The sequence below is a fragment of the Sapajus apella genome, unplaced genomic scaffold, assembly GCF_009761245.1.
Source record: "Sapajus apella isolate SASKATOON/1434 unplaced genomic scaffold, GSC_monkey_1.0 scaffold2, whole genome shotgun sequence".
In the NCBI taxonomy this organism is placed as follows: Eukaryota; Metazoa; Chordata; class Mammalia; order Primates; family Cebidae; genus Sapajus; species Sapajus apella.
In genome coordinates this window covers 62794226-62821212 of record NW_022436942.1, presented here as the reverse complement: position 1 = coordinate 62821212, position 26987 = coordinate 62794226, and the positions used below count along the sequence as shown (strand labels likewise).

Here is a 26987-nt window from a genome sequence, read left to right as displayed (position 1 = left end):
TGGGGATTAGAAGAGGACACTCGGAACGGAACTCAGTGGAGTGACTAAAAAGAGCCCTCTCCTGACGAGAAGAGTGAATTGAGAAGAAAATTACACATGGTTACTGTGCCTAGGCAGGGAAGAGCTCAAAAAAGAAACATCTAAAAGGAGCCTCCTAACATTTGTGTGTGTGTGCAGAAAGTTTTAGAAAGTTCCAAGCTCACAGAAGTCCTTCTCTGCAACTCCCTTGTTTCAGGCACAGTGTCTGGCCTGAGCAAACCCATGCCTGGTTCAGGGAGGCTCTGTCTGACTCATGAGGCATCTGAGTGAGTTTCCAGGAGGAGCTGACAAACCACGAAACCGAGAGATGTTGCCGGCACAGGCGCAGGTGGGCACACAGCCCCCCATGCCGTGCTCCCATTTCACTGAATCCTGCCCGCTAGGATGGGGGCTTTCAGGACCCTCTCCCCAGATGTGCCTGGAGCAGCCATGGGTGGTCTTCACTGTGCATTTCATTCCAGCTGACCACCCACCCGTGGGCAGGCATTGAGTCGGCCCATTTACAAGCCCTGTATACTCCTACGAACCACAGAGAGGGAAGGGTTTCAACTTGACTTAAAGACCAGTAAATTAAGAATCAAAGGAGTTCAGGTCACTCATTTAATCACTGAGTCAACCCCAGCTGAGCTGGTGGAGGTGGCCTAGCCTGGTCCCATAAGCAACAAGCAAGCTCCAGAGCTAGGCAGAATCATGGCCCTGCAATTCCCCAAACAGGCTGGATGATGGTGCATACCACCAACAAAACACCTCTCTATGCCTCAGTTTCTTCATCTGTAAAATGGGGAATGATGTATTTGAAAAGCAGCAAAAGGTTGTCTGAATGTGAGGGAGTAAAAGTCACTGGGCCAAAGAAGCTTCCCTGAAAACGCAGTTACTAGGACCCAAATCATGACTACGATTTTCTTTTTAAAGAAAGAATAGCAGGAAGCTTTAAAGATGAGAACATAGAAGTCAAAAACAAAAACCAAACCAAAACAAAAAACAACTCAGCAAGGTGCGGTGACTCACACCAGTAATCCCAGCACTTTGGGAGGCCAAGGCAGGAGAACTACCTGAGCCCAGGAGTTCAAGACCAACCTGGGGAACACAGAGAGACCCCATCTCTACAAAAAAAAAAAAAAAAAAAAAAAAAAAAATTAACTGGGCGTGGTGGCCCGGGGCTGAGATCTCAGCTACTTCAGAGGCTGAAGTGGGAGGATCTCTTGAGCCCAGGAAGTCAAGGCTGCAGTGAGCCATGATCATGCCACTGCACTCCAGCCTGGGCAACAGAGCAAGACTCTGCAAAAAGAGAGAAAGAGAGAGAGAGAAAAGAAAATATGTATTTGACTTTTGTACTGCCAGCCACTGTTCTAGACACTCTACACAATCAACTCATGTAATTTTCAAAATAATCCAAAGAGCTAGGTATTGTTGTTTTTCTTGTTTTTACGTGTAAAGAACTGAGGCACAGAGGGATTAGAAAACTGACCCCAAATTGCTCTGCCAGTAAGTATAAATTTGAACCCAAGCAGCCTGACTCTGAGAACCCACAGTTTTAACTGTTACACTATGTGGCCTTGTTAGATGAAGTTAAATAAGTTATTCCAGCTTTCCAGATGAGGACATTGAAGACCCAAGAAGATGAATTACTTGCCCAAAATCCCACTGCAGGATTTGACCTTAGGATGTAGGGGTCTAAATTTCATGCTCTTCCCACAAAACTGCACTGAGATTTGCTGCGCCAGGCATTTGGGAGTAGTGCAGGGGGAATGGGAGGAGGGTAAGATGACACCTAAAAATGTCCTTTGAAGGAAAAGGCTGGAGTGAAGGTGACAGGTGGGCATGGAGAGCCTATATTGGCCTCCTCTTTGTTTCTTGACAAAAGTGAAGAAATAGCCCAGTGTATGAAGAGAACTGTTAATAACTCTGACTATGGCTACCCAGGGGACCCTATCCTGTAGCTCCACAAATCCCCTTCACTCCAGGGACACTGCACCCAGGCTGACAGGTCTTCCTTCTATAGGTACTGCACTGACATCTGCTTCTAAAGGCACCCGTTTGATGCCACATTTCTTCTCCCTGAATTGAGTCATTTGAAATTATGAGGATTTACTGCATCCAGAGGGACTGAGAGGCTACACATCCATCTGGCCCACCCTGGGACTCCAGCATCCTGCCACAGACTACTAGCCCATGGCTGCATAAACATGGCCTTTTATTTTCCAGGGTTTCTGGAAGCAGAAGCATGCCACACTCCAAGAGAGGTCAGGACCTTTTCTTGTTTCCCGTCTCAGCAACTTACACAGAATCTGCGACTGCTGGTCCTCTGTGACCTAACATGCTAGATGGCTGCTTCCTCCAGGGGCTCTCAAGCCCTGAGAAGTCTTGTCCAGTTAATCCTTGTATAGGCCCCCTGGGATCCTGTTAAAAATGTAGTTTCCCTTTGCAGGCTGGGGTGGAGGCCAAGCTTCTGCACTTCTAAGAAGCTCCCACGTGTGTCAATGCTGCTGGTCCCTGGATCTGTCTCTGAGTAGGAAAAACCTAAAGAGGTGATTCTCAAACTTGGTTGTTCATTGGAATTTCCTGAGGGTTTATGGAAAATACTGATGGGGTGGCCTGAACATTGCGATTGTCTAAATTTTCTTTCTTTTTTTTTTTTTTTCTTCTACAGTGCAGACACAGCTGTGAACTCTTGCAGTAAAAGATGGTGTTTCTTTTAGAGATGGTGGATCTCAAGATAGCAGAAGATTATCTGGCGATATGGAGTTCCATTGTCCAGTGATCTTAGCCTCCACCTGCTCACCTGCTCACCTGCTCCCAGGGACCATTTGCTCCTCTCTGTCTTTATGCCTGAGTAACAATAACAACAGCAAACACATCAGCCTTCGCCTGGTGCCAGACACCTTTCTAAGCACTTCATGTGTCTGGATTCATCACCTTCTCACAAGAGAGAATGAGGTAGGTGCTATTTTTTTTTTTTTTTTTTTTTTTTTTTTTTTGTCACCCAGGCTGGAGTGCAGTGGTGGGATCTTGGCTCACTGCAGCCTCCGCATTGCAGCCTCCACATCCCAGGTTCAAGCGATTCTCCTGCTTCAGCCTTTTGAGTAGCTGAGTAGCTGGGACTACGGGTGCCTGCCACCACGCCTGTCTAACTTTTGTATTTTTGGCAGAGACAGGGTTTCACCATGTTGGCCAGGCTGGTCTTGAACTCCTGACCTCAAGTGATCCGCCTGCTTCAGCCTCCCAAAGTGCTGGATTACAGGCATGAGCCATCGTGCCCAGCCAATTCTTATTCTTATTTTACAAGTGAGACAAGTGAGGCACAGAGCTGGTAAGAAGGTCTCCTACGTCACACAGCCTGCTGGCACTGACGCTGGGACTTCAGCCCACGTGGGGCTAGTTCTAGAGCCTGTGCCCCTGATTCCTTCTAGGCTGTGTGGCCTCAGACACTCGTCTTTCCCTCAGAGCTTTTCTCCAAACACTGGGATGGGACACGAGGCAGGAATCCAGGCAAGCACTGAGCTTGCCGAGTTCTCAAGAGCCAAGCTCTGCCTTGGCAGGATGTCTGTTACATCCGTGGATATAACCGTGGGCATTCCGTGAGGAACATGCTGGAGACAAAACAGATGGCCAGAGCAATTTCTCCAATACTCAAAACGACTGCCAGAACTGTGGATTTGCCATTTTGTGGCTTCAAGTCCCTGATTTAAGATGAAGAGACGGGAATGTTGCAAGAGGCCATTTTAGGCAGCACTGGAGTCTGCCTGGGCGTCACACCCCTGTGGCACATTCCAAGGAAAGCCAGCTTCCTTCTAGACCTGCCCAATGCCTGCCAAGGCCTGCAGTGTCTCCCAGTGCGGTAATGGAGACATTGAACAGCAGAGGACTGGCTAGAGATACAGAGGCTGTTGACTTTTCTAGAACTCCAGAGCTACAGTGGAACTCAGTGTTCATGCCTCTTTGGCCTGCTTATCCTCTGCATCCAAGAAGAGGGGCATGGATGGAGAATGCCTGCCCGGGAGGAACAAAGCTTTAGCCCCTCCAGTCAGTGCCTCTTCACCCTTCTCCCCTCTCCCATCTCGCCTCCCTTCTTGGCCAGGTTTTAACTTTGCAAGAGAGGGTGGAGCCACTTGTTCTTCTACAGGCCACCCACCTGTCTTTGCTCCGTCAGGATGACCAAGGCTCTACACACACACACACACACACACACACACACAAACACACGCACATACACACACACAAGCATGCATGGCACACACACAAGCACACATGCATACACACATACAAGCATGCATGGCACACACACACACAAGCAGGCAGGCACACACACACATACAAGTATGTATGGCACACACACACACAAGCATGCCTATGCACATGCCTAGTCTAGGTCCATCTCTATGCTCCTCCGACATCATGTATTAAACTCATACGGGGCATCATTTCATAATTTTTTTTATTTTTAAAAATCCACCCAGGCTGGAGGGCAGTGGCACAATCATAGCTCGCTGTTGCCTCGAATTCCTGAGCTCAGGGGATTCTCTGGTCTCAGCATCCCGAGTGAGCTGGGACGACTGGCACGCAACACCATGCCCAGCTAATTTTTAAATTTTTTGTAGAGGCATGGTCTCGCCATCTGACCCGGGCTGGTCTCAAACTCCTGGGCTCAAGCCACTCTCCCACCTCAGACTCCCAAAGTTCAAGGATTACCAGCATGAGCCACTGCATCTGGCCAGGACCTCATTTTGTAGCAGTCAGTTTACCGGCCTGATTCCCTTATTAGAGCACAAACTTCCCCAGACTTATTGAGGTTAATTTGACAAACATTATATATATTCATGGTATTCAACATGATGTTTAGATAGAGAGATAAATATATAGTGAAGATGATGACCACAATCAAGCTAAGTAACATATTTATCACCTCACATCGTTATCATTTTTCGTGTGATCAAAATATTTAAGATCTGCTTTCCTAGCAGATTTCTAGTCTACAATACGTTATTATTAACCATAGTCACCATGCTGTGCATTAGATCTCCAGAATTTATTCATTCTGTCTAATGAATCTCTGTGCCCTTTGACCAACATCTTCCCATTTCCCCCGCCTCTGGTAACCACTCTGCTTTCTGCTTCTATGAGCTCAACCTTTTGAGATTCTGACATATAAGTGAGATCATCCGGATTTGTCTTTCTATGTCTGACTTATTTCACTTAGCATACTGTCCCTGTATTAGTCCATTCTTGCACTACTATAAAGAACTACCTGAGACTGGGTAATTTACAAAGAAAAGAGGTTTCATTGGCTCCGCAGGCTGTACAGGCAGCATGGCTTAGGAGGCTTCAGGAAATTAACAATCGTGGCAGAAAGTGAAGGGGAGGCAGGCACATCTTACACCGCCAGAGCAGGAGGAAGAGAGAGAAGCGGGAGGTGCTACACACTTTTAAATAACCAGTTCCCATAAGAACTCACTCACTATCACGAGAACAGCAAGGGGGAAGTCTGCTGCCATGATCCTATCACCTCCCATCAGGCCCCTCCTTCAACACTGGGTACTATAATTCCACATAAGATTTGGGGGCAGAGGGAAATCCAAACCATATCAGTCCCCCAGGTTCACCCACCCAGGTTGTCAGAAAGAGCAGATGATTTCCCTCTTTTTTGAGGCTAAAGAACATTCCATTTATATATATTTATATATCTATGTCTATCTATATATATATCTACATATCTCACTCACATTTTCTTTATCCATTCATCGGCTGAAGAACATTTAGGTTGATTCTGTATCTTTCTTTTCTTTTTGAGACAGGGTCTCCCCAGGCTGGGGAGCAGTGGCATGATCATGGCTCACTGCGGCCTCGACCTCCCTCAGTCTCTTAAGTACCTGGGGCTATAGGCACACATCACCGTGCCTGGCTAATTTTACTGTATGTTTTGTAGAGACAGGGTTTTGCCATGTTACCCAGGCTGGTCTCAGACTCCTTGGCCTCAAGCAATCCGCCTGCCTCAGCCTTCCAAAGTGCTGGGATTACAGACATGAGTCACCGTGCCTGGCCTGATTCTGTATCTTACCATTGTGAACAATGCTGCAACTCTTCTACAGTGAGAGTGCTGATGTGTGTTTCAGATGCTGCTTTCACTTCCTTTGGGCATATACCCAGAAGTGGGATTGCTGGATCATATGGTAGTTCTGTTTTTAATTTCTTGGAGAGCCTCCATACTGGTTTCCACAATGGCTGTACCAAGTTACATTCCCACCAACAGCACACAGGAGTTCCCTCTCCTCCACATCCCTGCCAACACTTATCCTTTATCTTTTGATAGCAGAAGGACTTCTATCCCGAAAACCCTAGCACCTAGCAGAGCATGACACACACAGTAAGCGCTAAGGATTGAATTGTGTCCCCCACAAAATTCGTATGTTGAAGTTCTCACCACAGTACCTTCAAATGTGACCTTATTTGGAAATAGGGTCATTAGATGTAATTAGTTAAGATGAGGTCATGCTGGAGTCAATGGGCCCTAATCCAATATGGCTGGTGTCCTTACAACAAGGAAAAACATGGACACAAAGCCAGGCACCCACACAGGGGGAGCACTGTGTGAAGATGAAGGCAGGATTTGGAACAAAGAAGCCAAAGATCACCCTCAAGCCATGAGGCTAACAGACAGGCCTGCAACAGGCCCTTCTTCACAGCCCTCAGATGGAACCCGTCCTGCTGGTGCCTTGATCTCTGACTTCCAGCCTCCGAAACCGTGAGACAATACATTGTCTAAGCCACCCAGTCCGTGGTACGTTGTCACAGCATCCCCAGCAAACCACTAGAGTGGATATGCAATCACTGAGGGAGAGAGGGTGGGGTGTGAGGGATTCCAGATCCATTTCATGCAGTGCATATTTACTGCATGCCGCATACCATGGAAGAAGGAGAAAAGGAGGTAGGAGTGGAAGGAATGGAGAAACAGGGCTGAGTATGGCTAAGCAGCGAGGGAGGGTGAAGTCTGGGCTTAAGCAGACCCGAATCCCTTCCTAGCCCCGTGACTTGTTTTCTCCAGTTCCTTCATGCAACCAATCCTCTGCTCCTATTTGCTCCAACTGCCTCACACCTGTCGCACACGAGTCACATACTGTCTTATGAAATCAAAGTTGAGATATAATGACTGACATGTTTCAAAGTGTTAGCCCTTCCATGATAATCACATGTACATTTTCAGGAAGGAACTTCTGGGAGAAACATCAGGCATCAGCATGAAGCAGAGACTTGGGACAAAGGCGCCATACTCTTCACTGGGTCCCAGGAAACCACCCGCCCTGATGTTTGGCTGCCTCTGTACCTCCAGGGGAGTGAAGCCCTGGTCACCTCCTCATGCTGAGCTCACCTGAGGCACAGGAGCAAGTAGCTTCATTCACCGCCCAAACATCTACTGGGTACCTTTTCTGGGGCTGGCCCACAGTAGCTACTGGACGCCTCGAGATGAATAAGAAAAACATAGCTCCTTCCCTCAAGGGGCGCAAAGCCTAGTGGAATCCTTTTAAGTGAGTGAGATTAGCGTCATGACATGGGCAGGAGGTGGGGATAATGGGGCATTTTGCAGACCAGCACTGTCCAAGACAACAGTCACGAGCCACATGCAGCTACTGAGCACCCCATGTACCGCCTGTCCCAATTGAGATGTGCTCTAGGTGTCAAATACACATCAGATTTCAAAGACTTAGTATGAAAACACAAAATATCTTAATACATTTTTATTGATTAAGTACGGAAATAATCATACTTTTGGGTATACTGAATTAAAAATATTATTTAAGTTAATTTCACCTGTTTTCTTTTTCCTTTTCAAAATGTGGCTACCAAAAATTTTCAAATGACATATGTGACTTATATTATATTGCTAGTGGGCAGCACCATTCTAGAAGGGCATTTAACCTGAGCTTGGAGGGGGAATAAAAAAATCAGAGCTACCTAGAGGAGGTTTCTTCCGTGCAAATTAAAAAAAAAAAATCATCATTGACTGGGCAGCTTGCCATGTGCCTGGGATTCTATATATTTTCTAATTTAATCCTTAATAACTGAACCACAGGCATTTTATTCCCGTTTTACAAGCAAGGTCTCCAGTGCTCCAAAAGGGTCAGCCATGTACCTCAGATCTCAGAGTAACCAGTGTGAAGATGGGGTAGAAACTTCCCAGAGCCCTGCATGCTCCATCAGACCCACAGACTCCACTGGGAAAGGAGGACGTGTGCTGCCATCACCCCCTCACCCCCGATGCCTCTCCTACGGGCAGTTTCAGAACAAGGCTGGGCTTTGTTTCAGTTCTATCCATTCCAACAAGGTTAAAATCCAGTTGGCTGAGAAGCTACTTGAGTTGTGTCATTTACAGAAAAATCGGATCATGGGGAGGCCTCTTATAATTGAGGGTAATTCAGGAAATAACTTTCTGAAAATGGCAGATTGCATGGCTGTGTTACCATTTGGAAATTGCCGAGGTCATTTTGTTACTTGAATGCCCTTCTCCGGTTTAAATATGTCAGATTATATTCACACAGACTGACACAGAAAAACCCCATTAGTGAATCAAGCTTACTATCCAGATTTGAATATATTGCATCAAATTAGGCTTGTTCCTGAAACTTCTGTTTCCATAGCAGAACAACTGCCTATAAAGAAAGCTTGAGTTGAATGCGGACAATCGATAAGATCGATGCTTTCACATGAACACAACGCAGAGATGAGGTCTTATTTAACAACTATTACTGAGTACCTAACTAGGCACTCGGAGTGTAACACACAGGCCCACAGGAGACTTTTAAAATACAAAAGCTGCATCTGCATGCTTTATAGAATATAGGTTGAGTGAATATGCATGTAACACATAACACATACACTCAGGCACACATACACTCAGGCACGCATACACGCAGAGGCACTCATGGCTTTACAAATCAGTGCATCAAACCTGCTGATCAACACAGACTGCTAGAAACAAATAAATCAAAATTGTTAGAAAGTACTCAACAATGAACATAGCTAGTAGCTTCCAGGCAAGAGGAAATCATCCATCTTATTATTATTCAACAAAACTCCAAATGTGCCTGTACAAAATGTCTTGAGCCTACATTACAGAGCATAGCAAGGGCCCACACCCCCTAAGAAAATTTGCAGGTCTAATTCCATCCAGATAATGAATGGCTGCTGATTAACACCAGCTCTGACCTTGGCACTGTCCTAGGTGCTTTTTATACAGAATTCTGAATCTCACAAACCTTCAAGACTGGTATCAAACTCTTATTTACAGATAGGGAAACCAAGGCTTGAACAGGGTGTGTAAGTGACTGTCCCAGATCCTACAGCTGGGCTGGGACTCCCCAGTTCCTTCGGGCATATACCTCTTCTGATCCAAACTGTGTTTGACTCTCGTGCCCCCTGGCTTGACTGGAAATCCTTCCTGCTTGGCTAGAAATCCGACCAGGGCAACTTCCCTGGTTCAAGAATAATGAATCCACTAGCCACGGTGAAAGAAGCAGTTCACTGTCCCTGGTTTTTTGCAATGGGCCTCGCTGGTCTATTGTAATTTGCAATTAGTAATGAAGCATTCTCCTAAGTGCTATGTGTAAGATCAAGTTAATGTAATATTTCATCTTTGCCAGCCAGCTGCTAGGCTGGCAGTAAGTATTATCTTTGCATAAAGAGTCAGTCTACAACCAAATCAATTAATCGCTCTTTGACTGGTAGACAGCTGCTGAGTCAAAGAAGATAATTAGATGAACTCGTCATTTACCAGGTGGTTGGTAATGAAGGGATTAATTGACCAGAGTTGCGGACTGTACAACGTCTGCTCTTTCATGCCTTCCCCAGCATATGTGACCACTCAGCAACGTTCTTCCTGTATAGCATTCAAAAGGCAGAGGGCCCTTCTCCTTCCATGTTCATTTCTATAGATTGTAACTGATCCTTCATAAATGTCCATCTGACGCCTGGCCTGGAGCAAGTCTGGGTTCTCCTTCTTACTGGCTCAAGAGGGAAGTGGCTCAAGTGTCCCTTTCACAAGGCTCCTCCCAATACTTTGGCTGAGGACTTGGCATCTTGGATTGGCCCACATGCTGCTGGCTGGGTCTCCAGCACCGTAGGCATCAGACCCACAAACCTGCAAATGGAGTAGATGAGGGACAGTGATCTCTGTGTCCTAGTGGAAAACACAGGCACAGAGTCTTTATATAGAAAGACAGTAGAAACTATGTAGCATGAACAGCCTCAGCATATATGCTTTGAGTAGCGTTTCACATAACGGGTTATGTCCTGCGTTGTAACTATCTGGGGTTGGTGTCATGCGGAGGGTAAAAAGAGTTTACTAAGACAGCTGTAGGTGAAGAAAGGCAGATTTATTAGAAAAAGTATGAAAACATGTTGCAAGGGTGCAATGGGCTGGTCAGCAAGAGAGGAACTGACCACAAGTGGACGAAGGCTTGATGGGGAGTTTACAGGATGGTGCTTGTGCTGCGTGCTGAAGAGGGCTTTGTGCAGTACTGATAATGCCAAGGTTGTAGTGACCTAACTTGCAGTTTTCTATCCACCAAGGGTCTGGTGACAGGTGGGTGCAGGAAGATGGTGAGTTATTTGCACAGGAGGACTCTGTGTCCTGGACTGTGAAGAAAGGCGGACGTACAGCTTATCTGCTTTCTCTTTTTGCCTTCCCTTGGTCCTAGCATCCTGCTTCTTCCTCCCTAATTAGGACTTTGCGAGTTGTAGGTTATGCTAGAATCAAAGACCTTTAGGACAAGTGGGTAGTGGATGCTTAAAGACCCTCCAACCCAGGGCTTCTGAACCCTGGCTGCCCATTAGACTCACTTAGGGAGCTCTGAAAAATATCAGCTCCCCAGCCCTAACCCAGACCAATAAAATCAGAATCGCCAGGGGTGAGGCCTAGGCACTGGTCATTTTCTAAGAGCTCCCAGGGTGGTTCTAATATGAGGAGGACAGGTTTGTGAATCACTGATCCAGTCTAACCCCTTCATTTTATAGATGACAACGCTGAGGTCTGGAAGGAGTCATTACTTGCCCTGGAGAAGCCCCACAGTTAGCAAGTGGCCAAGTCAGAAGGAGAAGCTAGGTCATAAGACGCACACCATGTTCTGTGGGCCCCTCATGACCACCAACCCTGCCCATAGGTGAAGACCAGGTGGACTGGAAACGACCAGAATGGCAGACATGACCCAAGCCACATGCTGCCAACCTGCTCTCCTGCCCCTCTCCTATCAGCCCTCACTGAAGTGGCATCACCTTCACTCCAGCCACACACCCCTCCTAGTTCTCTGAATGCACCATGGACAGTCTCTCTGCGGCCTCGCTGACGTTCTCCACTCTGTGATGCTGTTCCCTCTTCTTTAACATGGGGAAGTCTGCTGTATCTTCAGAGACTGGACTCAAATCCTATCTAAAGGCCCCCACTGTGCACCGCACCTCAGAGGCTAACCACTCACTCCTGATGCTCTCATAACTTTGTACAAAGCATCTATCTCCTACCACTTACCGGGTTCCATGGCCCAGGTGCCTCTCTTCCCCATGCCCTTTTCCCCTGTTTATTCTACAGATGTCCATTGAAGCAACAAATTTTGGCAAGCATTGCTGAAAAAGCTATTTAGGTTGGGGCTAAGAGAGTCTCCCCAACTGCCCCAACAATCTTTGGACTATTACAAGCTTTCATCAATCTAAAACATTCAATGAAATCAATCAGCCCAGCTTTCAAACGTCACCAAGATGTTCGATCCCATGGCAGAATTCTCGAGGGTGACTCCTGCTCTGCCAGCTCCAGCCAGGAGGCAAAGGCCTCTCCTTCACTGGGCTATATGTCAGGTTCAGTAAGCAAAAAAGAAATGGGCAATTTTTTTTTTTTTTGAGGCGGAGTCTCACTCTATCACCCAGGCTGGAGTGTAGGGGCATGATCACTGCTCCTTCCTCAGTGGTCGCCTTCCTCAGCCTCCCGAGTAGCTGGGATTACAGGTGTGAGCCACCATACCCAGGTAATTTTTATATTTTTAGTAGAGACAGGGTTTTAGCATGTTTCCCAGACTGGTTTAGGACTCCTGATCTCAGGTGATCCGCCCACCTCAGCCTCCCAAAGTGCTGGGATTACAGGGGTGAACCACCACACCCAGCCTGCAATTGTTTGTATCTACTGTCCATTCCATGGCATTCCAGAAGTCTTGGCCCATGCTGTTGTGAATTTTGCAACTGGTCCTGAGCATATCCCAGGTCTCAGCTTGAGTCACTGGGAAAGAGAATCCCAAGAAATCATTTTTCCACCCAGGAAAAATAAAGCACTAGCCTCTGCTCATCCTACAACCTAGCCACGCTACACAAGCCTGACTCTCCCATTCCAGAGCTGTGTGATTGGTACATCATTCAACCCTCTGAGCCTCAGTTAACCTATCTAAAACATGGCATTACTGGAGACCGTCCTCTCTGGGTTGTTTTAAAGATTCCATGAGACGTGTGTGAAAAATATGTAGAATGGTCACTGGCATGTAACATACATTTAGTGAATAGTCATTTGTCTTCCTTTTTTTCTCTCAGCCTTCTTTCCTTCTGACTTCTTCCTCCCTCCCTCTCTTCTTCTCCCCATCCTGCTTCCTGGAGTCTATCTGATGGAGAAATAAGTTTACTTTAGCACCCCAAAGATGTGACCAAGAAGGAGTCAAATTTGTATGTAACGGAGATTTCAGTGGGGGCCTCCAAGATCTTGTCATTCCCTGTTTTCCTGGAGCCTTTTTTCTCCCCCTCAAGGAGTTCCCCAGAATTCCTCTAAATCCCTTGAACACTGTTTGGTCCTCAGAGACTCCTCGGACAATTAGATCTGCTGTGCCCAATGCAAACCTTCCAGACCTAGCGCTTATAAATTCACGGTCAGCCCTGCGCTGTGTCCCTCCCCTTGGAACACGGTAATCACAGAGCAAGTGTAAATGCTAAAGAAAGAACCAAGCAGGGCAGGGCTGAACCACATGAGTGATGCTGTGAAGATTTCAGGGAACCCACGAGAGGACCGGGAGGTGGGCGAGGCAGAAGGACAAGCTGTCTCGCCCTCGCTGGCATTTAGGGGAAATGAGGCCCAATTAATGGCTGACAACGCAGCTCTGCCCCTGTGCCTCTGAGCTGAGCCAGAGCGGCCCGCAGATGTGCTCGGCCCACAAATATGCAGCTGACATCTCCTGAACTTTCGGTGACTTGATTCCAGCTGATCTGATGGGCAATTACATTTATTTTGGGGCCAAGGCGACAGTAGAGAACCAGGAAAATTATAAGACATCAGAGTCCAGTTTTTCTAAGAACAGCAACTCCAAACTTTTTTTAACCAGTTGTTGTTTTATTGGTTAGGAGTTTGCAGGGCACTAAAATAAGAAAACCCTGGACGCTAAAATAAAAAAACTCTGCACACTGAAATCAGATTATAGCCAGTTTCCCAAGATTATAGCCAATTTTCCCAGATGATAGCCAGAATTTCTCAGTTTTTCCCAATTTTCCTAACCCTTTGTCCAGTGAAAAATCTGGGTTTGATATTTTTTTTTTCTTTTTCTTTTTTTCTTTTTTTTGGAGAGGGGATGGAGTAACTCCCACTGAGAGAAATTTGCTAGTAACAGCAAGTACAAAATAGAGGTAAAAAAAAAAATTGGATTTGTAGTTTGTTTTCGGGTTGAATATCACTGTTTCTTACTAGCTATGCGGCCTTGGATAAGTTGTATGAGGTTATTGGCCTCAGTTCCCCCATCCATAAAATGGGGATATAAACCTAGCTTGGGGCTTATTATTATAAAGATTAGATAAGAGGTTTACAAGCATCTAGATAGTATCTGGCCTACCATACTGGTACAGAGTAACTAAGATGATATCTTCTTGCCATAATGTTGGTTTCTTGTCACCTAAAATAAACAGTTCCTGTTTTCACCATTACGTATCAAGCGCAAATAAGCAGTCAGTGTAAAAAACGGAAACGCCAGCTCGGGGAGCAGTTTGGTTTCTAGCAACTAGAGGGTTTGTCATCTGCCTTGGTGATACAACCTCATTCCGGGCTCAGCAGCTTCAACAGCTTGGCTGGTCGGGAAATACAACAAACGGCACCAGAGCCCAGTCAGGTGCAAAGTTAGTAAATGGCTTGTGGACATGAAACCAACTAAACTCAAGAGAAGCTCTTACTCCCTTCTCTCCCTGACTCCCCAGCCCACGGCAGCCCAGATGATCACCAAGACAGTTTCTCTGAAAAGTGCCACTTACTGAACTTGCGTGGGATGGAACATAATTGCAGCTTGTAAAGGAAACCAGCCTAAGAAAAAACATCCCGAGGAAACGAGGTGATTTTCCTGCAGGGACATTTCCCTTGCTGGCTAATGGGGTCAGACAGCTTGCCCAAGACATGCCTGAGGGAGGACGGTGACTTACCCACCTACGCCCTCCTCCCAAATGCCTCCGGAGCTGCTCTCCAGCCCTAGCTGCCCTCCAAGTCCCAGGCTACTGCCCCACAGGCCCATCATCTAGACAGTGCTCAGAACACTACTGGAAGGAAGAAGGGGGGCTCTACCCAGGACAGGCATCTCTTCTCTGACTGGTTTACAATTGGACCAAGTAGGGTCTGCCTCGCCAATCAACTCATTCCCCTCAGCCCTGGGCTCAGAGTTACCAGCCACAAAAGATTAATCATACACCCTCTCCACCCTTTTGTGCCCTGCGCCTAGGGCTAAGCTGCTAAGCTACTAAGCTATATTTTCCTAGGCACAGGTAACAGCACATGAAGAAATGAATGAGGAATAAACCCACAAAGGAGTAAACTCCACGGGAAGCTCCAACCAAGACACATCACCAAATGCAACACTCCAAGGCAGGTATTGTTCACCCCACATTATAAATCAAGGAAAGAAATCTCAGAGAGGTTAAATAAACACCTGACAGTCACATAGCTAAGAAATGATGAAAGCAGGCTTTGAACTCAGGTCTGACTCCTAAGTCGAGGCTTCTGATATGGAAGCCTCCCTCCTGGCCACAACAATGCCGAATCATACCGACAGAGCCCCTGACACATCAGAATTACTTCACTCTCCCAACATTCTAGGGAGACTTTTAGGGAGGAAAACTGACCCCTAAAGAGAACTCATCATATATTCAGGGTTGCACAACTAGTTAGAGATGAAGCCGGGACTTGAACCTGGGCTTTCATTTTTTGAATCACAAGTATTCGCGGGCCCTGTATTAGGTCCCGGGGAGCCAACAGTGACCAGGACAGATGCAGTCCATGGACCTCCCATCCACAGGGGCGGTGACTTCAGAAATAGCTTTTCCCATGACACCATATGTTGCTCATAAAATATGCAGCAATGTTTCAGCAGTTTTGTTTTGAAGGAGAAAATGATCTGAGAACAGAGGATATCAACAAAACGATGGGACTGGTTTGTATCTGAGGCGCCTGTGTTGTTTTCAGCATGGGTTACCAGAAGTCCTATCCTTTGTTGAAGCCCCATTCTGCCTCTTCCTTAGGGTGTATGGACAGGCTGAGAGACCTGCCTATAATAAGCAGATTGTTTGGGCACCAAAGGGAACCCAACTATCCAATTTCCCACCGAGTCACCACAGAACTCAGTACAGGAAGCCTCAGGCAATACTGACTTGGCAATTAATGGGTTCATCTGGCCAAGTCACACCTCAAGACAGGGCATGAGTTAACCTAATTAGGCCACCCATGAGGCATAAACCCAGGAGTCCATTTTTCCAGAAGGGAGTGTGGGTGAGAGATTGGGAAGGGGGCAGGGGGCATCAGATAGTTCTCACAGGCATCCCTTTACAAGAGTTGTAAAATTCCGATACCTTTGAGGCCCATGTATTATCTTCCTCTACCAGGTACCTTGGTCCACGCAAAGATTAAATGCAGTCAGAGACTGCGGACAAAGCAGTACATTTTCCCCTCTTTCTTAACAGCTATCGAAGGTCCATTGATGCTGCTGCTAGCTGTTCACTCACTGGTCTGGGCATCAAGTGCTAATTATGTTCCTACAAAAGGATCAGCCCCAGAGTCTCCACATCAGGACCCACATACGCCATGGAGGCTGTCGCCATGGCAACCAGGCCTCCTAACTTTGCACTAGCTTTCCACAGAAGACACTTTTCCTTGGTTGGAGCTTTTTTTTTTTTTTTTTTCTCAAAGAGGAGCTCTTTTTATAATTGATGGCACAGAGGCCACGTTTGCTGCCTCATTAAACTAACAAGTCAGATTTACTGAGGCAGTCACTTAGCAAAAAGTTCCTGCTTACAAGGGAGTTTGCCAAACTGGCGCAGTGAGGTGGGGCATCACTGGGCTTTAATATGTGAGGTAGCTCACATCTGTAATCCCAACACTTTGGGAGGCCGAGATGGGTAGATCACAAGGTCAAGAGTTCGAGACCAGTCTGGCCAATATGGTAAAACGCCATCTCTACTAAAAATACAAAATTTAGCTGAGTGTGATGGTGGGCATCTGTAGTCTCAGCTGCTCAGCAGGCTGAGGCAAGAGAATCTCTTGAACCAGGGAGGTGGAGGTTGCAGTGAGTTGAGATCACGCCCCTGCACTCCAGCTTGGGTGATAGAGCGAGACTCTGTCACAAAAATAAAAAATATGTGAGATGTGGGAGCTGGGTATCAAGTGTACCCACGTGCAAGCCTTCCTTTGGGGATACCAGGGAAGACTGCAGAGCCTCGCTGGTCCTTGAATTTCTGAGTCCCATTGCTGGGACTTGAGACTATGTTAATCTCAAGAGTTCAAACCCTGGACAGGTCTGAATGCTTAGCACTCCGCCTAGGCATTTCTCTAATTCTAAACATCCCTCGCTAGAATTTTTCAGAGATGCTATGTAGAAAAAGGGTGACAAAGAAAGCAGCCACTGAAGGTAAAATGCCAGGCAGTGAAAGGAAGTTTGAAATCCCCCACAGACCACAGTTTTAGAGTTTTTAGTATCCACCCCCACCAAAAAAAAAAAAGTTCACATGCTGACAGTGCTGGAGGCTTACCTGGATCGGGTTGTAGAGTTCCTGCAGGGGGCTTCGGGACCCCTTCCGGCAGCAGATGTCCACGCCAAAGGGATTCCTCCGCATGACTGAGGAAAGAAAGCGAAGGTTCATCAGAAATGAGCAACAAAGATTTGTTGTCTGACAAAGAAAAAGGCACAGAGGAGGGAAGAAGAAACAGGCAGGAAAGAAAGAGAAAACCAGTTTCTAGCAAAGGAAGATTTCCGGGCTGTCCCTTCTCCGATGGCACAGCTGCCGTCTGTCTTCCCAACATTCAGGCATCTCCACACCCAGAAGGATGTAAATCATGCTACAAAGTCTCCCCAGCAAGTGTTTTAAGAAAACAGGACAGGCATCTAAAAACTCATTGAAATGAAACCACTTATGAAAGATAGGGGAATGGCTGCTTCAAGACAGCAAATTCTACCAAGCACCAGGCTTGGTGACACATTTTAAAATTCTGCAGGTGTCTCTAGCAACCCTCAATGCCGTCTTATTCCTAGTCCCTGGAAGCCAAGCTTCTGAGGATGAGTGCAGGTCCTTCCCCAGGAGGACCCTCCCACTGGATAGGTCAGAGGCCCAGCCTCCCCAAAGCCTCTCCTCAATTAAATTATTTTTAGTGAAAATATCAGCATGAAGCAGAAAGGATAAGAGTTTATGGTTCCAGACAGAGATGGTACTTACAATTAACAAAAGACGGGGAATTAAGTGAACTCCTCAAAACCCACCAACATTGAGGTTACCAAGAACTCTTTAAATGGCAATTAATTCTTTCTTTTTTATTTTTCTTGTTCACAGAACACCATCACTCTGTGCAGCCCCTGACACATCGTGTAATGCATAGCCATGGGCTTGATCATCATTTGTTGGAGGCAGAAGGAAGGAGAAAGGGAAGGAGGAAATGGGTGAATAGGGAGGGAAGAAGGGAAGGAAGGAAGGAAGGAAGGAAGGAAGGAAGGAAGGAAGGAAGGAGGGAAGGAAGAAAAAAAGGAAAGTAGGAGGGAAGGAAGGAGAGCAGTGAAGAGGAAGAGAAGGAAGGAAAGAGGAAAGGAGAAGGAAAGGGAGGGGAGGAAGTGAAGGAAGGAAGGGAAGAAGAGAGGAAAAGAGGGAGGGAAGGAAGAAGGAAAGGAAAAAGGAGGCAGAGAAGGAAGAAGGAGGGAAGGAAGGAGAGAGGGGAAAAAAGAGAGATGGGGGAAGAAGAAATGAACAAGGGCTTTCTTCTCAAATACGAGGCAGTTTTCTTATGGTTCAAGGTGCAACAGAAGCATGCAGGGAACAAGGAAAACAGATCCTTTCATCAGCCTAAAGAATTCACCTGCTCCATAGAGGCAGCGAATGGACAGTGGGACATTCCCTGGAGCAGACAGCATGGGTTTGAATCCTGACTCTACCACTACCAGCTGTGTGACCTTAGGGAGACTACCTAACCTCTCTGTGCCTCTGCTTTTTGTCTGTGAAATGGGAATGAGAGGGGCATCTAACTTCCTGGGTTGGATGTGAGGATTAAATAAGTTACTACTATGTGCAGAATGCTTAAAGGTGTGCCTGGCCAAAAGCCAGTTTAAAAGTGTTGATGACAAATTTCAGAAGCAATTTTAGATCCCCCTGGGAGGACGGGGGTACTTCTCTATTTGTGGCTATCAAGGGGCCTGGTGAAGAGTGAGCAGACCTCAAGCAGGGTGCAGCTTAAATGACTAGGGGGGCTGGCTGCAGGGGGTAAACCCATGACCTCCACTCAGAAGTCAATCTGAGGTCAGGAAAGGGAGGAGAGTCATCCACGGGCAGCTGATGACATCTGGAAGGTCTCTGGAGGATCAACTACTGCTCAGGTGAGTCTTCATTGACTTGTCACTTTGAGCCACATGGAAACTCTGAAAGTCAATCAACGCCCGGAAACAAGAGGCCATGTTTTCTTTTTCCTTTGCCTTGACTTCCTAGGGCAGGGGTCAGCACATTTTTCTGTAAGAGGCCAAACAGTATTTGCACTCTGCCCCCGCAGTCTCGGTCATAGCTCCTCCGCAGGGTCACTGCGGTGTGAAACCCGCCCCAAACTATATAGAAATGAATGGGAGCAGCTGGGCACCAACAAAACTTCACTTGTAAACAGGGAAATCTGAGAAAATGTCATCTAATTTTCATGTGTCAGAAAACATTATTCTTTTGAGTATTTTCCACCAATGAACAAAAACGGGCAGTGGGCCAGATGTGGCCGTCAGACTGGAGTTTGCCAACCCCCACCCTAAAGAACTGCCCCCTACCCTGGAGAACTGCCCCAGCTCTTCTCGGGGTCAGTAGCACAAGCTCCGAGCACAGCTACATGCCCGCAGTCTTCCCGGGGGAGGAGGCAATCGCAGGCAAATGTCAATACATTAGAGCCATTCGAATTTGATCAGGCTGTACTGAGAAACACTGGTTCTTTGTTCCTCCAGGTGCCCCAAGAAGAGAGAAAAAATTCTGTGTTGTGTTTCTCTTTAATTTATGACTTCATTTTTCATTTCCACCAAAAAGGAGGTAAACTGTTAAATGCACGCAAGTTACCCTCCGTGCACAATGACATAGTAACACTTCGAAGAAGTAAAAACAGCCATAAAACTTGTAAAATTATGCCCATGCCAGGCGAGATTAAATTCTCCCTATGGCGGCAGACAGGCTCATCGAGACCCATGGCTCCGGGACCGCCAAGGTGAAAATCCTACCATGGAATCCATTAAAAGCCTGCTTTTATGGGGGGCAGTATTATTTAATTGGTTTATTTTTCTAATACAAGGCCTTTAAAATGCTTTGACCGTGTGGGGCCCGAACCTTGGGTTCTTTGCCCACAGCCATCAGCCCTGCCCGTGACTTCACTGGATGCCATGGGAACCGGCCTTGGCTCCCCAGACCACAAAAGCCAAAGGGGCCTTGTGTGCCTTTTACGGGAATGATAACAACCCCACGGTTTCTGGAGCACTCACTGTGCACCAGGCAGCCGGTGCAGTGTGATGCTTCCCACTGTGAAGGAAGTACCTGCATTTTATAGATAACCCCTCCAAGCCTCCCTTTACTGCAGGCACTTGGCCAAGGTCAAAGTCCTGTCAGTGGAAAGGAGCTAAGCTGAGCCACGAGACTGACCGGAGCTGCCTGACCTGTGAGCCAAGGGTCACCTCCCAACTTAGCTACGCCAGTTAGCCACGAGGATACAGGCCACTGAGTCACGGCCCACCCGGCCCACCAGGGTGGGAGGCTTGGGCCAGCACTTTATCTCTCCCCAAGGGGACAGAAGGAGCCAGATGACTCAGGAGGGGCCCAGTGACCTGCGGAAGGATGAGGAGAGTCAAGAAAAGCCAAGAGAAGATAGTCTCCCGAGTCCTCCAAGTCATGTTCCAAAACTGCAGTTTTTCAATGTGCACTCTGCTCACTTTCCCCAGGACAGTGCCTGTTAAAAAGGCAGATTTCTGGTCACATTCTTGGGCTTCATCCCAGAGTTGCTGAATCGGAAGGAGGGAGATGGAAGTTAAGGCCCCGCAATCTGCATTTTAATAAGACTTCCCCACCATGAGGAAGAGAGGTACAAATTATACCCTTTATGCCTTCTGATTCTTGAGCATCCAATTATAGAATAAATAATTTCTGCACAACCTGGCCCCATCTACCTCAGAAGACACCGTAACATCTACCATGAGAGTTGTGGAACGTCTCATATTGCTGCTGTTGTGTGAAGGTTTGGTCCCTCCCTAGAAGCGGAGCCCCACTGTATCCACAGGGGCTTTTGGTTTCCAGGGGCCACAAATGACTTCTGGGCTAGTCATCTGCAAGCGGTAGCAATGAGGACCTACTCTGCTGCCTGGGATGCAAAGGAAGGACCAGCAATTATGCACGTGAGTATATTCACCCACATGTAACTTACAAGTGGCATTACGGAAGCTTGAGTAGCCAAGGCGCAGACAGTGGCAGCTAATGTTGAGAGGGCACCAATGCTTTGCCAAGCAGCTCGCACGTTTAACCCCCACAACAGTCCCATGGCGTGGGAACTACTCCCATTCTTTTCACTGATGAGAATATTGAGGCAGGGAGGGGTTAGGTAACTTGCCCAGGTCTCATGACTAGAAAAAGTTGGAGACAGGATTCTGGCTCAGGCAGCCCAGGTTCTCAGCTGCCACACTGGGTCACCTCTCCACTGCCAGGTAAGTCAAACATCTCCAGAGTCTCCTCCTGGCCTGACACCTGGTTGCCTGGCCACTTCTAGGACAAGTCCAACATGCAGTCCAGTCTAGGACAAGTCCAAAGCACCGTAGGATCCATCAAATAGCTGTGATGACAAACTATTAATTAACAGTTATTATACTCATTCATTCGACAAGTTTTCATCAAGCACCTGTAATGTGTGGGGCAACCTGCCAGGCACTGAGCTTGGGGGATATGGCCTCTCTCTATCCTATTCACGTTGCTGCTGCGGTGCTTGGTACATAGTAGATTCTCGAAAGGTTTATGGATGATAGAGGAGTTAACACTTCCTTTAAGAGCATCAGAGAGGTTTGGTGCTTGCTATATATGGGAAAACTGCCAGTAGCATTAGGCTACAGTTATTTCTTTTTCCTTTGAAAAATGAAAGGTCTGATGATCAAAAGCCCCACAAAAAAATTCCCCGAGGCCCTGAGGACATTTAGCGGCAGCCTTCTGCTGTCCACCCCGCCCACTAGGAGTTTTATTTAGCCACAATACTTGTTTCCTCCTCTCTAAACTCACATCAATGGGATTAAAGATTTTTTTTAAAGAATCTAATTAGCTCAATTTACAGTCTGATTTCTTAGACCCAGGAACAGTTCTATATCTTCCACGATACATAAATGAAGCTAAAATTAAACTTCAGCCACTCATGTTTGTTTCATTATAATGAAGAGCACGTTGTTTTCAAGTGGACGCTCCATTCCCACTCTGCTGAGAGCGGCCCATGGAGAGCTGGCTCAGGACAAGGGAATCAAGCCCACCTCGTTCTTGGAGTGACTCCCAGTGACCCTCTCAGTGCTGCTGGAAGGGAGGGGAGCTGCTGGATTGTTAATTCAGGTCCGAAGACATAGAAATGAAATACTGCGGGACCCTGAGTAGGAACTTGCCTCTCATGCATGTCCTGAAACCAAACACATTTAGAATTCCAAGGGATTAGAGTCTAGGCCAGTCCCCTCAATTTACAGAAGAAACTCAGAGATCTTACACGTTTGCCTGAAGTGCCCAGTGTAGCTAGCAGCAGAGCCATGGCCAGAAGTCCTATCTTACAAAATAAAGTACCACGTAGTGAGAATGTACCATGTATCTGATGCCTGACACAACGCTCAGCCTTTTTCTCACATTGTTTCACTGAATCCTCATAGAAACCTTACAAGTCAGATATATAATGATGTCACATAGTCCCAGTTTGCACTTGAGAAAGCTGAAGCCCAAAGAGGTTAAGTAAATTGTCTAAGATCACACAGTCAGCAAGCAGCAAGGGCTAACAGCAAATTTACAACCCAGAACTGCTGTTCTCCACAGTGCTATCTCGAAAGGCAGTCAAGGATACTTACACTTACAACTCCTACCATTTTTGGGCTGTCACTTCCCTCAACGTTTCAAAATGAAGCACTGCTGTACTAAATCACCCAAGTCCGGAGGGGTCTCTGCTCCTTGCACTGGCAAAACAACTCTAATACTCGGCTGACTTCGGACACTTTCAAAATCTCCTGACTTGCTCACAGGCTGGGTATGATTCATCTGCTTCACACTCTGAGACTGTAGAGCAGCAATGCCGTCGCAGAAATGTTTTTTTTCCCCAAATGCACAAATTCATGCTGGAATTTGTGCCTACCAGTGTGGTTCATCCATTAACACAGGACAGTATGTGATTCAACCTCATCAAGTTAGAGGGTGAGCAATACCCAGCTTCCTCAGAGGGAGCCGCTCCTGCAAGGACAGGCGATCCTGTTTCATACCTGGGAGACCCAAAGTCAGCCCTCAAGGGACACTAAGTCTCCCAGCTCTCCCTCATCCTCTTCTGAGGTCACTGTGATGAGACTAGAGTGACCAAGCAGTCTAGTTTGCCCAGTCTGAGGAGACTCCCGGGATTCAGGACTTTCAATGCTAAAACCAAGTAAGTTCCAAGCAAACCAAGATGGTCTTACAGGCCAAACCAAGTAAATCCCAGCAACACCCTTTGGAAGAAGAAGGTTCAACCAGAATTGGATTCAAGTCCTGGTTTCACCCATTAACTAGCCTTGGGGCCTTGAGTCAGCTTCCTGATCTCTGAAACTCAACTACACAATTCGGTGAACAATGCCTGTATCGTAGGGTGCTGGTGGGAATGAAATGAGAATGTCAACTAGCCTGGTCCATGGCACTGAAAAACTCAGAAGTCACAGAGCTGGATCCCACCCCTAGCTCTGCCACCAAACTAAGATCCTTACTTTGAACTAGGTCTCCCTGGGACTCCATTTTCTCCTTGGTCAGGTGAAGTGGGTCAACCAGGTGATCGCTAAGTCCTTTCCAACACGAAAGTCCTAACTTCCAAGCACAGGGCGCTGGGGGCATCTCCCTGTAGAACCATGGGTTAAACAAGCCCACCCTAGAATTGCTCAGGTTTGGGGAGTCCGGGTGGAAGGAGCAGTGGGTGGGGAGAAGTGAAACAGTAATGGTGTGGGAGGAAAGAATCTGAGGCCAAGAGAGGCAGGGAACGGAAAAGCAATACCTGGCTGTGAGAACAATCTCCACCCAGTTCACAATCCAGCAGAGCTTAAAAGCCCCTGGTGGTGAGATTTTTATCATTTTGTACTAAATACAAAAATAGGGACATCCCCTCCAAAAAAAACTTTATATTGAAGCAGAGCTGGCAGTCTGTAGCTCCGTGGGGCCTGGGCCACAGGGGTAGCTTTTAGGACAAACTCCTTGTCTCAGTAATCCAGCTGCAACCTGACGTTCTCCCAGGGGGAATCAGAGTTAGGGGATCTCAGAGTGGGAAGAATCTGGCCTCTCACAGAGGTACTTTGAGGATCTCTTTAGGAATGGCTTACATTATTTTGAGTACAGTACTGCCAACACTCTCCTATTTATTTATTCGTTTATTTATTCATTCATTCATTCATTCATTTATCTGAGACAGGGTCTCGCTCTGTCACCCAGGCTGGAGTCCAGTGGCCCCATCTTAACCTCTGCCTCCCAGGCTCAAGTGATCCTCCCGCCTCAGCGTCCCCAGTGGCTGGGACTATAGGCATATGCCACCACGCCCAGATAATTTTTGCAATTTTTTTTGTAGAAACAGTTTTGCCATGTTGACCAGGCTGGTCTCGAACTCCTGCATTCAAGCAGTCCTCCCACTTTGGTCTCCCAAAGTGCTGGGATTGCAGGCGCGAGCCACCACTCAGGCCCTACTCTCCTTTTAAATGCAAAGGAAGAAACTTACTTCTAACACTAGAGCTCAAGTGCATTGTTTGGGCTGATTTCTGGAAGGAATTCCAGAATGGAGGAAAGAGAAGAAAGAGCAAAATAAAAGGGAGGTAGAGGGTGGGGGAGAGGACTGAAGCCCAAAGGCTTCTTCTACGTCACAGTTAGGCTTAGACGTGGTTCAATCCTAAATCGTTCTCGTAAATATAAGAGGTAAACAGAAGCCAGTAAGTCCTCCCAAAAACTGCATCTGAAGCTAATCCATTCAAGATTTTAAAATACCCAGATACCTCTATCTCTGTGAGATTTCATTTTATTTCAAGGATCCTGGAGCTCTTTGAATCCAAACTCATGTCTGGAGTCTGAGGGTTTGTTAGCCCTCATCTGGTCACTCCTGCTCATTTGCAGAGAAAAATCCTGGGCCCAGTGCAGGGACAGAACGGCCAGAGGTCCCACAGCAGGGCTGGTGATCACACCTGGGCCTGACAAAGCCCCTCACCTCCCAGGTTTTCTGTTCTCTACTTGTCCACTGCCTAAATGCTCTGTGCATAGCAGGTACTTGGTATGTTTGTATCAAATGAATAAAAAGCACAGATCAAGTGATCTGAGGAATTAACCAAATATATTCTACTAAAGGATATCAGACCAAATCACTTACTAATACTGTAGCAAAAGAGCAACGAAAAGGTGTCAGCATGTTCTCTTCTAACACATTCTTCTCAAGGTGCCAATGCCTCCTCAAAGTGCTTTAATTACCTTCTTAGCCACAGCAGTTAAAACAAAAAGACAAATTAATATGATTTGCTCTTGTGGTGCTGTGATGTGCCTTAAATGAGCTCTGCAAGTCCCTAGTAAACATAAGCCTTTATTACTGTCTCTCTTTATTCCTTGCCGCCAGCCAGGAGGTAGGTAGTATCATACCCGTTTCACAGACAAGGAAGCTGAGGCTCAAAGAAGTTAAGAACTGACCCGGTGACACAGCTAGTGAATGGCAGAGGTGGGATTCAAACCCAAAAACCTGCATGCTTTCCCCCACTCCTGGGAAATGGGACATGTCACAGCTTATAGATGCTTGGGTCTGTTGGAGACCAAGCAAATAGGCAGTCCCAAATGTTGACCCAGTGTTCTCCCACCAGTCAGGCCTTCAGGAGCTTTACAAAACATTCAGCACGCTTGTATTCACAAGCGACTTTTCAGGATCGCCGAAACAGTGAGGTGAAAATAGGGTTCAGCCTAACCTGTCATTCATACCATTATCAACCTCAACTCTTCCAACTCCCACTCCTTCCCTCACCCAGTCTCTCCCCCAGGGACAATTCAGAGCCATTATAACCATTCCCAAATCTCCTTCTCCTTACTGGAGACCCTATAAGCAAATTCACTGAAGAATACTGAGGGATTGGGATTTATTTGATTTGAGAATAATCTGAACCTATCATGGCCACTCCCATGTCAGCCTCTCCTACTACTCCAGATCCTCAAAGCAAGAGCCCCTCTCGACACCCAGACTGTAGAAGGTGACTGTAGAACTAAAGAGAATTAAACTTGGCAGATGAAGGTCGAAAGTGTAAATCTAAGAATTACACGAATGTGCTTGGTATAACCTGGAAAAAGACACGGCTTCATCTAAGAGCTGTGAGATTTACTGACATGGAAGCCTTCCGGTGGGGGCTCTAGTACTCAGCTTTAAAGAATATGCTCTGTACATTAAAATATGTACCTGCCAGGAGAAGAACTGGGCCCCCAAATGGAGTCCCGCAAACTCATGGCCCCAGCAGCCAACCCATTCCCTCTTTTAGAGGATTCTGGCCCATCAGCAGAAACATGCCCAGAGAGCATGCCTACTTCCGAAAGTACAAGGTCCCTGCCCAAGTGCAAATCAGTTGTCAACCTGCCAGGCTAGTGCACCATCAGGCACATCTAAGACAAAGAGGGCCCCTTAGAGACCACCTGGTCCAGTGATTTCCACATAAGGAAAGAGAATGAATCTATGTGGTTGGGGAAAGTATCTTCAAAACTGGTTCTAACTGAGCAAGAGGAAGGCAGAACACAAAGTGCTATACTCTGGATGTCTGTGTCCTGCCTAAAATTCATGCGAAAATACTAACCCCGAAGATAATCATTTTAGAGGGTGGGGCCTTTCGGAGGTGATTTGGTCATGGGGGTAGAGCCCTCATAAATGGGATTAGTGCCCTTATACAAAAAGCCCAGAAAAGACCACTTACCCCTCCACCATGTGAAGACAGAGCAAGAAGACACTGTCTGTGAACCAGAAAGCAGGGCCCCACCAGCACCAAATCTGCCAGTGCCTTGTTCTTGGACTTCCCAGCCTCCAGCGCTGTGAGGAATAAATTTCTGTTGTGTATAAGCCTCCCAGTTTATGGCATTTTGTTATAGCAGTCTGAACAGATTAAGACACAAAGCTCAAACATAATCTCCCTGGCCAGTGGGTTATGCTGTCCACCCACTGAGAGCATGGGAGAGGGGAAGGGAGAAGAGGGAAAGTAATGGAGAGAAGGAGAGGGGAGGGGAGGGGAGGGGAGGGGAGGGGAGGGGAG

The 26987-nt window shown here is 46.9% G+C and overlaps 1 protein-coding gene across 2 annotated transcripts in view; it reads right to left on the bottom strand.

Annotated features, from left to right (window-relative positions):
* CHST11 (carbohydrate sulfotransferase 11) overlaps positions 1–26987 on the bottom strand; it is a 312538-nt gene that overhangs the window by 145588 nt on the left and 139963 nt on the right. For both annotated transcript variants that reach the window (XM_032285695.1, XM_032285687.1), the window contains exon 2: positions 17044–17129. In XM_032285695.1, the coding sequence (XP_032141586.1) occupies positions 17044–17129 (86 nt within the window). The remainder of the gene's footprint in view (positions 1–17043; positions 17130–26987) is intronic.